At 39.6% G+C, this 12619-nt stretch overlaps 1 protein-coding gene across 3 annotated transcripts in view; it reads left to right on the forward strand.

Moving 5' to 3' along the window:
* SLC2A9 (solute carrier family 2 member 9) overlaps positions 1-12619 on the forward strand; it is a 296562-nt gene that overhangs the window by 194943 nt on the left and 89000 nt on the right. For all 3 annotated transcript variants that reach the window (XM_069069870.1, XM_069069873.1, XM_069069863.1), the window contains 2 exons: positions 100-201; positions 11271-11346. In XM_069069870.1, coding sequence (XP_068925971.1) covers positions 100-201; positions 11271-11346 — 178 coding nt within the window. The remainder of the gene's footprint in view (positions 1-99; positions 202-11270; positions 11347-12619) is intronic.

Below are 12619 nucleotides of genomic sequence, written 5' to 3' on the forward strand. Positions count from 1 at the left end.
TGCCTGGCCTCTGCAGCCTTGGCAAGAATGGCCCACTGAAGGCTCTTCTAGATGGATGTTCTTTAAAACACAATCACTTTCTTTTCCCCTCTGTTTTAGGGCTTGGTAATTGAACATCTGGGGCGCAGACCTCTCCTCATCGGTGGCTTTGGGCTCATGGCCCTCTTCTTTGGAATCCTCACTGTGACTCTGACGCTGCAGGTACGGGGCTATTGTTTGTGGCTGTATAGAAACACCAGTGTTGGTAATTTTCCCCCTAGCCCTCGAGAATATGAGACTTGTTATATTTTATATGACCTGCTTGCAGCTCTCATTTTAGTCATTCCTAAAATTATATATCTGTTCTAATTCCTTCTTAGAGACCTCATGGCCGGAGTCAAAGGATTTAGTTGTTTCTTGGCTCTGCCAGTGGCCTCTTTAATCTTGTGGTTTACATGATAGACTCTGTGTTTTTAACAGGACCTTTTAAAAATTGAAATCATAATGCTGGACTTACTGGTCTCCAGATCACAGCAGTGTGCTTTTTGAAGCTACATGTTCAATAGGAAGAATAGACAACATTTATATATCATTTACTAAATACTGGCACTAACCCGATGGGATTGGTGTTATGATTATTGCATGAGGCATTGATTATTTGAGAAACGGGAGAGTCACCTGTAGGATTATAGACATAGCAAAAAGAACTGGGTGAAAAAGCAGATGCAGTAAACTTCAAAGGAGGAGGACGTTTCTGAGTAATGGTGGCAGAGGCACCTGGAGGGGGTAGCAGAGTTCAAAGTCTGTGCTAACTCCTTTTCTTGGCCTAGTTCTGCTTCTGCCACTGTCTCTGTGGTTCTGGTAAGTCATTTACCATCTCTGGGCTCCAGCTTCCTTATCAGTGTGATGAAGAGATACGAGGAGGTAGTTGTATCTGAACTGAACTGAACATTCATTTCTAGTTCTAGAAAGGGAGGAGTGCTGAAAAGGGCACAAGAGGAGAAATCAAAGATGAAGGTAATGGTGATAATGATTGAACCCGGGCACAATGGAAGGGGAAGGCAGAGGAGGAGTAGACTGGGGAATGGCAAGATTAAACTGCATCCAAGAAGATAAGATAAGAGTAGGGGGAGGGCTAGCAGAGGAAGAGGGCTTTCACTGTTGGAGACAGTAACTTTGAATCACTGAGATTAGGGGAATAGGAAACACGAATTTGCTAGCCATGGGCATATGCTTATTGGGGCTTCTAATGTCCACAGTGATATTGTTGGTAGAGTGTGTCCTTAGTTCTCTCCAGCAACTGGGGAACTGGGATAAAGGGTGGCAGAGAATTTAAGTCTGAAGCTTGCGTTTCCAGGAATGAGACTCAACTCACACATGGTAGCAACTCGGTAATTATATGCTAAGATGTCAGGGCCCAGGTCACACCTAGAAGATGACCCACATGTGGGAAATGTAATTATTAATCAATCAACAAGCATTTAAGTGCCTAATATGTATCAGGCCATGGAAATACTACATGTGTATATACACATAGATACACACATATATGAAATAGTCACTGCTCTCAAGGAACCATTGTTTCATCAGGGGAAACAGCATATTTATACACATAATACATATTGTTGTTGTTCGGTTATTTTTAGTTGTTTCTGACTCTTCATGACCCCATTTGGGGTCTTCTTGGCAAACATACTAGAGGACTTTACCATTTTCTGCTCCAGATCATTTTACAGATGAGGAAACTGAGCAAACAGGGTTAAGTAACGTTCCCAGGATCACACAACTAGTAAGTGTCTGAGGCAAGATTTCAACTCAGGAAGATGATTCCAAGCTTGGTACTCTATCCACTATACCACCTAACTGCCCTAGTATATGCGCCTACGTACATATATACAGAGAAATACAAGGTAGTTAGGGAGAGAGGGTTCAAGCACTTGGAATCAGGTCAGGAAAAACATCATGTAAAAGGTGTTACTTGAGATACACACATACATGTATGTATACACACATGTATATGCACACACATGTGCATATATACATGTATATATTACATGTACATACACGTTTTATAAAATAAGTTTACATAATAACTATTTAAATATATTATATATCAACTTTAAAATATGAGATAGAAAGAATCAACAAGAGATGAAAATCTCTTGGGACTTTGTGTCTCTGTTGCATATAATCATTTATTTGAAAAATTAGAATTTCAAAGGGCTGAAGTCATTCATAGGAGCATTCAAAACCTGGTTCAATCATAACTATGATTGTCTGTTATGTTCAGGACCAGGTGTTAAAGGCTTGAAAAACTAAACAGAGGAGTTTCCATTTTATACTACAGGATATTCTAGGGAACCAGTGAAGTTTGTTGAGTAGTGGAGTGACCCAGACAGGTCTGTGCTTAAAAAAAATCACTTTTGCAGTTGTTTAAGAGATGCATTGGAATTGTGAGAGACTTGAGGGCAGTTTAACAATTTGGAAACCATTGAATTAATCCATGCAAGGAATGAAGAAACTTAAAATAGATTGTGGCTGTGTAAGCAGAGAGAAGAGATCAGATATAAGAGGTGTCGTCATTTTTAAAAAGGCAAGATTTGGCAACTGATTAGATATGAGGGGTAAGGGAGAGTAAAGCATTGAGAATAATATTGATGTTATGAACCTGAATAACTAGAAGAATGGTGGTATGCTTAGTAGAAAAGAAAAAGTAAAGTTCAGATGAATCATGGGAATCGTTGGAAACGAAATCACGAGTTGTTTTGGACCAAGTGAGGTCTATGAGATATCCAGTTTGAAGTGTCTAGTAGACAAATGTCTAGTAGTTGTTGATACTGGAGTGGAGCTCAGGAGAGAGACTGGGTCTGAATATATTGATGTGGGAGTCATATGCCTAGAGATGATCATTAAGCTCAAGATAACTCTCACCAAGAAGGAGAGCATTAGAAAGAGAAGAGGCCTCAAGACAGATATTTCGGTTATATTTACATGTTATTAAAGGACATGATATGGGCAATGAATCATCAAAGGAGACTATCAAATAGTCCAACAGATGGGGGAGAACCAGTAGAGATTTATGTAATAAAACCATAAGATGAGAAAGCATCCAGAAAGAAAGGGTCAGATGATTCCAAGAGGGCTAGTTCAGGAGGGGAGTCACAGGGTCCGAACTGATTTGAAGAAAATTTACCTTGCCAGTAGTGTATAGGATGGACTAAAGCGATATGAGATTCGAGATAGGAAGACCAATTAGATCATGGATCCATGAGAGTATTAAATGTAAATTTCTTAAGGGAAGAGACTATTTCTGCTTTCATCTTTGTGTCCTCAGTGCCAAAATAATTTGGACTATTTTAATAGGAGCTTAATGGATGTTTGATGTATTAAAATGAATTGAAGTTGACATGAGTAGCTCACTAGCACCGGTGATTTATTGGGTAGCCTCAGTAGTTATACTGGGCAATTCCATGATGGAGCCTCGCTCTGTTTAGGGATGTTAATTAGGATCTCACCCAGCCCCCAATTTGTGAGCACAGCTTCTGATGGTACCAGGTTATCTTCCTTTATTTTCCATTTGGATGAGTCCCATTGACTCTTGGGAGATTTGTTTCATGAAAATGAAATCCTAGGGCATGAATCCTAGCTCTGAATATCTCGGAAAGATGGGGATCTTCAAGCTAACCCTTAGTCATTCGTCTATTTACAGATTTCAAGAGGAGACTGGAGAAGAGATAGAATAGGTTACTACTCTCACTTACAGCATGACTATGATAAAAGAGATTCTGAGACTTAGCTAAAGAGAATGTTCTTCAGTGTACTTTTACTAAGGCCTTTTTCTGCCTTGTAATGAGGAAGAAGGGATATCTAACATTAGTCAGAGTTCAGGAGTTCAAATAAAAGAGAGTAGACTATAGTATACTTTTCCTTTTGGGTGCCTTTTGTCATTTTTTAATAAAATTTTATTTTTTTAGTTAGCAGGCATTTTATCCCCCCACCCTCTCTCTCTCCCCCCATCCCCTTCCCTCTCTGACCATTTCTGTCTCTCTCCTCTCCCTCTTTCATCCTACCCCTCGGGAAAAGGAAAGCAAGAGAACGTTTATACAATAACAACAACGTTTTAAGAAGAAATTACTTTGAAGGACTTAATAATTGTGATTATTGCAATGATCACCCATGATTTCAGAGGACTAAAAAACTTTTTGTTATTAAATCAGAATCATATACCTTTTGTTAAGAGAAAAAGCATGGATTTTCCTCAAGTAGTTTCTGTCTGGGCAACATGAGGTTAAGATGTAGATGAGAAGTCTTTCTAATATGGCCCCAACAAGAGGGGGCCTTGATGCCAAGCCAAAGCCTTCTGAAGGTCATGCCCATTGCTGAGCATGCTGCCAGGATTCAGCATGGCAGGTGGTCCCTGTACCCTGGTTAAAGTGGGGAGAAAAGGACCCTACATAAGGAATTTACACCTGCCTCAGAGTTTTTTCTCACAAGGAATAGCCCAGATGCTAGGAAAACTTGGTTCAATATCAGCAGAGTGTTTTGATTTTCTGAGTGAGGCAAGGGCACAGAGGGAATCATTGTCATTTAAATGTTGATTTCACAGCTTCTTTCTCAGATATGATGAACAAATGTTATCAACACAGAAGATATTTGTCATGCATATGAAAATATTCAAGGTTCCTGACACAAGGAAGTCTTGTGTTTCCTGGGAGCAGAAGGCAGCTTTGTCACCAACTTGTCTTAAGGTTTTTGAGTAATTAGTTCAATAATTTGGTAAACATGTATTAGGTACCTTTTATATACATAGCACTGTGCTAGGTTCTGGGGAAATAAAGGAGTTTAAATAAGACATAGGCCCTATCCTCATGAAGATTACAGTCTAGTAAAGGGGTATAATACACATACAGATAACATCAAAAAGCATGTATCACTTTATTCTGGGATATAATTATAGTTATCTGTGAGAAGCAGTGTGACAAAGACCTGAGTTCAAGTTCTGCTTCTGACACATGCTAGCCATATGTCCCTAGGGAAGTCACTTGACATCTCAGTTCCATAGGTGACTTTCCAACACTATATACTCTGTAGAGTGAGTGTTGACTTGTGTTGGTAAAAGGAATTTTCTCACCTGGGGGTTTCCTATACTAGAGAAACCACAGGTCCATTTCCATCCTAGTTAATTCATGATCTTTGAAACACAGATAACTATAATATAAACGAATTCATAGGAAGTTCTTTGGGGAGCACTGTGGTAGAGAAAGAAACTGATTTGGGAGGCAGGAGACCTGAGTTCAAATCTTAACTCTAACACCTGGTCAGGTCACTTTCGGTTTTCGAAATCTGTTTCCCCAACTGTAAAATAACAATAATAATCCTTGCAGTAGCTATTTTACAGGGTGGTTGTGAGGGGAGTACTTAGAACACGTTCATGTTCCATCTGAATTTCAGTCAATGCTATTGTGAGATGCAAGGAAAGATACGTGTTATATCTTGGGAGTGAATTTAAATTTGGCTTTAAAAGATGGGCAGCATTTCAACATGGGAAGGAGAGTGGAGTTTGGGAGGGACCAGTGGCCACCACGTGAGTGAAGTCTAGAGTCAGGAAAGAATTGGGTATGTGTATGTGATATTGAGTCGTCCACTCAATCAAAGTGTAGGGGATCAGGGAGGTATCAACCTGAGATAAACCTGAAAAGGTACTAGATTGTGGAGCCTAGCAAGTTTGCGTTTGACTCAGTAGGCAATAACTAGCCATTGACGGTATTAGAGTGGCATGATCAGATCTGTTGCAGAAGGAAAATTAATTAGGTAGAATGTGAAAGAAGACAGACAGAAAGACCAGGTAGAAGAACGAGATTAATCTCTTATAATAACACCAGCTTACATTTGTATAGGAATTTATAAGCACTCTCTTCATGTTAGCCCTGCAAAGGAAACAAGGCAGCTGTTTTTATCTGCATATTAAAAATGAGGAAACTGAGACTCAGAGGGGTGAGTAATTGGGCCAGGGTCACACAAATAAGAGGTCAGAGCTGAGATTCAAAATGAGTTCTTCTGACTCCAGATTCACAGCTTTATTGATTACACTGCCCAGCTGAAAGTACTTAAGAAATACTGCTTTACATCCTCTTTCAGGATTGTGGCCAGTCTTACATCCACTAGCGAGTTCTTTTTAATCGTCCCAATTAATTGCCACCTCCATATGCCAGATTGGCAACACAATTACTTACTTCCCTGTCTCTGCTGGATCCCCTAATTACCATGTTATTATTATACTCAGACAACTACAGGAGAGAGAACGATTTAAGAATGAGAAGAAAGAGAGAGAGCCATCTCCCCACAAAGGCCATAAATTTTGCAGAGGTTCAGAGGCAAGACAGAAGCAGTCATGATGCCAATTAAGTCATGTATGCAACAAGGTCAAAACCGATCAAATCCTTTAAAAGTTATCTCAGAACAAAGGGACAAATTCAGAATGCCCAAAAGTTGAACTGAAACCAAGACCTGGCTTCTTTCGATTCAATTATTTTTTAAATGGTCCTCCACTATTCCTAAGTAAAATGTAAGCTCTGACAGTTTGTGGTAGTAGTTAAGAGTGTTGGATTGGGAGGTCAAAACTGGCCTTTAACATTTACTACCTGTGTGCCCAGCAAATCACTTAACTTTTCCAAGGTACAAGATAGGGATGTTAATATCCATAGTGCCTATCTCCTGAGCTTGCTGAGTGGCTCAAGTGTGGATCTTAAAAATGCTTTTTACATTGCATTTTTAATTACCAAGATCCAGAATTGTTTGGTTTTTTTTTTGTCTTTGCGTGCTCCGAACTTAGCACGGTACATCAAACACAGTTGATTCTTAATAAGTGCTTGTGGAATCAAATGGCACCAAAAGCATTTGGGGATCACCTACTGTGTATTCTGCTCTTTTGCACACACGGTAGGGTAAAAGAGACATACATGGAAGAACCCCTGTAAGTCAACAAATGATTTTTAGTAAGTGAGCTAGAAATCTCTAAAATGAAAGTCATAGTTATTTCTCATTTGTTGAATGCCCCTCAGGTGCTCGATGTTTTCAGGAAAAGGCAATAATAAGGGAGCAGTGTCTGATGAAAAAAAAAGATAATATTGCCATTTAATAAAAGGAATCTATGAAGCTGCATGATTGTATAGTTAAAATACAGTGATGCATGAGGCAAAAATCTACTGCTTGTTACTAATGTGATGTGTCATATTTACCATCTGATTATATTAGACATAAAAGGTTATCATCAAGCACAGTTTGATTTGAGGTCAACTTTGTTAATTTTCATTTTCCTGGGGCTGTGACCCATAGAATTTGAGATGGGGCGGGGGAGGTTAGAATCAACAAGAGATGAAGATCTCTTAGGACTTTGTTTTTCTGATCCATGTAATCAGTTCTTTGAAAAATGGGTTTTAAAGGGTTGAAGTGATTTGTGTGAATTTCCAAACCCGGGACAATCATAATTATCATTGTACATTAATAATAGCTTATATTTATATAGTGTTTTGCAGATGAAGGAAGAGACTGAAATGAATGACCTTTCCAAGGTCACACAGCTATTAAGTTGGCTAGTCAAAATTCATACTGATGGAAAGTCCAGGGCCCCTTCCAGTTCAAAGATTTTCATAGAATTTTGAATTGTGTAGAACCTCAGACATATCTAGTCTTTATATGTTGTGGATGAGGAAAGCAAAGCCCAGAGAGGTTAAAATGTTGTTGCCCAAGACACTTACCCAAGATCATGCAGCTAATACATAGCCAGTCTTGGCTTAGAACCCACATCTCCTGCCTCCAAATCAAATACTCTTTCCTCCATACCACTATGTGATTGCTTGCAAAACTGCCGTCACCACCAGGGTCCACCAGCAGCCTTTTCAGACTTCATTTCTTAATAAGGCTTTGGTGGAATAAGGGAAAATGTTTCTTGTTTGTTGTATTTCAGTATAAGGAATTAGCCCGATCTTTTCCCATACCCCTGATCCTTAAATCCAGGTAAAAATCATATGACCATAGGATTTAGAATTGAAAAGAGCCTCCATGATCATTTAATCCCGCCTGTTATTTTATAGATTAGGAAATCGGTGCTCAAAAAGGTCAGTAGCTTGCCCAGGTCACTTGCCCAAGTGGTAGAGCTGGGGTTTTAAACTAGGTCCTCTGAGTCTAGCTCCGTCATTCATTCTTCTTCCTGACTTGCATGGAAGAATAGAGTGAAGATTTCTGTCAGTGTCTTTTACAGGGCCCAAGACCAATTCAGTACATCAATCAATCATAAAGCGTGCAGTAAGTGTTTTCTATGTGCCAGGCATGCTGCTATGTGATGAAGACACAAAGAAAAGCAGAAAAAAAAGGTCCCTGTCCTCACAGAGCTCACAGACTAATAGGGAAGACGAGTACAGAAATCACAACTTACTTGTCAGAGGAAAAGGGAAGGAAGCCTCGAGAAGAAAGCTCACATGTTTATGGGGACTGGAAAGCATCCTGCACAAGGTGACATTTGAGCTGTGTTGTAAAGGAAGCCAGGACTCTCAAAAGCTAACGATGAGGGCAGAGAATGTTCTAAAGACGGGGAAAGGCCAGTGCAAAAGTATAAGGACGAAGACGCCCTGCATACATGCACCTGGGAATTATTTGTATAAAGATCGTTGAACCCATAAGACTTGGTGAGAGCACCAAGGGAGGCTATATAGAGAAATGAGAGCCTTGGGGGACAGCCACGGTTATGGGGCTTGACAAGGCTGAAGGTCCAGCAAAGGAGACTGAGAAAGATCAGTTAAATGAGTGGGAGAATGAAGAGAGGACAATGCCGCCAAAACCCGGAGTGGGAGAGAGCATCCAGTAAGAGAAGGTGATCACCCCCGTCAAAGACTGTTTAGAGGTTAAGAAGGATGAGGACCGAGAAAAGGCTATTCGATTTGGCAGTTGGTAACTTTGGAGAGAGTGTTTTCAATTGAACGATGAGGTTGGAAGCCAGAATATAATGGGCTTAGGAAAGTGGAGTGGAAGCATTGATTATCGATAACTTTTTCAAGTTTAGAAGAGAAAGGAAGGACAGATATAGGCCAATAGCTAATGGAGATGGTAGGATGAGATGGGGGCTTTTTAAGAATATGGAACACATGAAGGTGTTTATAGACAAGAGGAGAGGAGCCCAGAGATAGGGCGTGAATATTAGAGAGAATGAGGAGGACAGGAAAGGCAGTCTTCTAAAGAAGATAGGAATGTTATCAAGTCTGTGTATAGCTTCATCAGGGACTGGAGTATTATGTCAGAGGGATGTGAGAAGAGAAAAAAGGGAGAAGAGATCATTCTCAGCAAAGGATTCTAATTTCTTTCAGTGAAGGATGAGGTTCACAGTTAAAAGAGTTGGGGAAGGGGTCCTGTGGGAGGCTTGAGGAATGATGAAAATGTTCGGAACAGACATTGTGATGTGTGTCATGAGAATCAATTAGAAAGAAGCAGAAGGATTTCCCTTATGCCACAAGTTCCCAGAGGAGACTAGATAGCATAAATTTTTAATGTGTCCACTCAGCATGGTTTTGTGACTCTAACTCTGTTTGGCAACTTGTGAATAGGAGCAAAGGAAATGGATGACAGAAGTAATCCATGATTGAGATTTAGCATTGCACGACAAGGATTCAAGGGAATTGGGAGAAGAGAAGAGAATCAATTGTCTAAGAGGCTGGTTGAGACTAGTAAGAGAATAGAGGATAGCCAGTATGGGATTGATGGCCTGGGAAAGTATTGAGGGGTGGAGGTCCCAGAGAAGATGAAGAACAGTATTTGGGTTCTAAAGGCACAGGAAAATATGGGATGATAAAGATTATTATCAGATAAAGGAATTTTGGAGTTCATTGGCACGGAAGTGAAACATTAGTGGGCGATGGTAAGAACAAACATATGACCATCTCTGTGTGTAACTGAGGTATAATGGAGGAATGGGTCAAGGAAACTGAGTACATTGAGGAACTGGGAAATCCGGATATTTGAAAGAATATCAATCTCTGTGTTGAAGTCCCCCAGTATGAGGGCAGAAATAGGGTTATAGAGAAGGACAGGAACTGTTCTCATTGAGAGAGGAGAGAATGAATGACCTAAGGGCAGTGGGTAATGTACACCAGGAATTGACTTGAAAGTCAATTTGTATAGCACAAGGAATTTTCCAACTCCTGCAGTACAACTTGACATGGGAGAGAGAGGCAGTTGGTATGAGAGAAACCCAATTTTGCTGTGTCCCCAGATCTCAATTAACTCCTCCATTTTGAGGAAAGCAGAAAAGTAAAGGGTCATCTTTCTGGTCAGAGAGTTTACAATCTAGCAAGGAGAGAAAGACATCTAATTCAAGATATTTAAGTCTTCAGAGCACTGTACTATGCAGTGGGGGAGAAACCAAGATAATGAGATATAGTCCCAGCCCTCATGGAGCTTATAGTCTAATAGGGACATAAATGATATAATCATAAGTAACTATAATACACAATAACACATGGTTTATACATCAGAGAAGTGCCTGGCAAAATGTTATGTGAAGTCTGAGGGAGGAAGATTGTTTCCTATCAGAAAGCTTTATGAGAAGGTTGAGTTAGCTTTTAAAGGATGAATGAGAATTCATTAAATAAATAAGACAGAAGGCGATAGAAAACATACACATAGGTATGTAGACAGGAGGGCACATGGAGTGTTTGGTAAAGTGAAATCTAGTTTAGCTAGAGTATACCAGGGTGGGAAGGAGTACTTGTGATCTTGGAAAGGCAAGAGGGATACCAATGGTAGAAGGCTTAGATCTTGCAAAATATTCAACTGAATTCAGTAAGAATTCAGAGAAGGGAGAGATCAAGTGAACTGGAGTGGGGGTGGGGGCAGGAAAGGCTTATGTTAGCATGAGTTGAGCTGGACTTAGAAGATGAGCAATATTTGTGCCAGCAGCAAAATGACATTTTGAAAATTATGATTTCCACCTAATCAAAGGAGCTTAGTGAAATATTTTGAGAATTTTGGAGTGGAGACAGTCTTTACCATATTTTTTAAGTTGAAAAATGAAAATCTGAAATGTTGTATTCATGAGATGGCCAACTACCAGTTTGCTGATTTATCTTTTCACTGATTTTCACTGATTTCCATGCTCTACGTTTTCCATTAAATCAATGACTTGGCATCACATAGACACAACCTAATTCAAAATCTTGCCAGGATGGGGGGAAAAGAAACAGACTTGTCTCTTTCATCTCATGGGTCCCTCGTTGGGTAAAGTTGTCAATGCTTCCTTTCAGGACAAGGCTTCCTGGGTCCCCTACCTGAGCATTATCTGTATCCTGAGTATAATTGCCTCCTTCTGCAGTGGGCCAGGTAAGGTACTTTTCTTCTACCCTAGTAAACACTAACCCCAGAGTTCACAGAAGCATGGAACATTCCATTTAATTCGGCCAGCATTCATTAAATACCTAGGACATGTAAGATACTGTATTGGATGTTAGGGTTGCAATGACAAGAATTTCCTGACCTCAAGGAGTTTGTGGTCAACTGGGAGGATATAAAATGTGCACAGATAGGTCTATATAAGGTCAGTTGAAGTGGAAAGATCAATAACAACTGAGAGGACTAGAGAAGACTGCCTGAGAGATCCTGGGTTCTTTTAAAATGTATTCATTCATTCATTTGTCCATCAAGCATTTAATATCTCCCTCTCACTATCCCCTTAATTTAATATGCAATAAATGAAAACTCGCATAACAAATACGTATAGTCCAATAAAACAAATTTCCACATTGGCCATGTTCAAAAATGTATATCTCATTCTTTATTTTAAGTCCATCACTTTCTTGTCAGGAGGTCAATGAAATGTTTCATTTTAAGTCCTCTGGACTCATTATTTGTCATTACATTTATTAGAGTTCTAAAGTCTTTTAAAGTAATTTTTCTTTATGATATTATTATCCTTGTATGACTTGTTCTGCTTACTTCATTTTGCATTTGTTCATAGAGGTCTTCCCCATTTCTTCCCCGTTTCATCATTTCTCATGAACATGTTCAATGTTCGAAGGTGTTTTCCAAGTCTTCCTTTTTTGTTCTGAAGTCCTATCCATCATTTCATTCTGTGCCCTACACTCTTAGGTCCCTGTCAGCTCAGACATTCTATTCTGTAATGGCAAACATGCTCCAATATTCTATGACCTACTACCATTCCATATTTCTATTCTCTAATATAATGTATGTTCTGTAAAGCATTGAGTTCAATCAAATAATCAAGCAACATTAATTAGTCATCTCCTTTGTTCTGGGCACTGTGCTGAGTACAAGGAATTTAAATACAAAGAAAGAAATAATCACTCTTCCCAATAGGAGAGACATACATATTATAGACAGAATAAGTATAAAGAGAACAAATATAAGATGTTAGGGGGAAAGAGTGCTAGCAGTTTAGGAATCAGGAAAGGCTTCATGTACATTGGTATCTGAGTCTTGAAGGAAGAAAGGGATTCTTTAATAAAAGAGGGGTGGCTAGGTGGCACTGTGAATAGAGCACCGGCCCTGGAGTCAGGAAGACCTGAGTTCAAAACCGGCCTCAGACACTTAATACAAAAAACTAGCTGTGTGACCTTGGGCAAGTCACTTAACCCCA

The sequence above is a fragment of the Petaurus breviceps genome, unplaced genomic scaffold (assembly GCF_028583685.1).
Source record: "Petaurus breviceps papuanus isolate PSGF00001 unplaced genomic scaffold, PetGlider_PUasm1.0 140, whole genome shotgun sequence".
In the NCBI taxonomy this organism is placed as follows: Eukaryota; Metazoa; Chordata; class Mammalia; order Diprotodontia; family Petauridae; genus Petaurus; species Petaurus breviceps.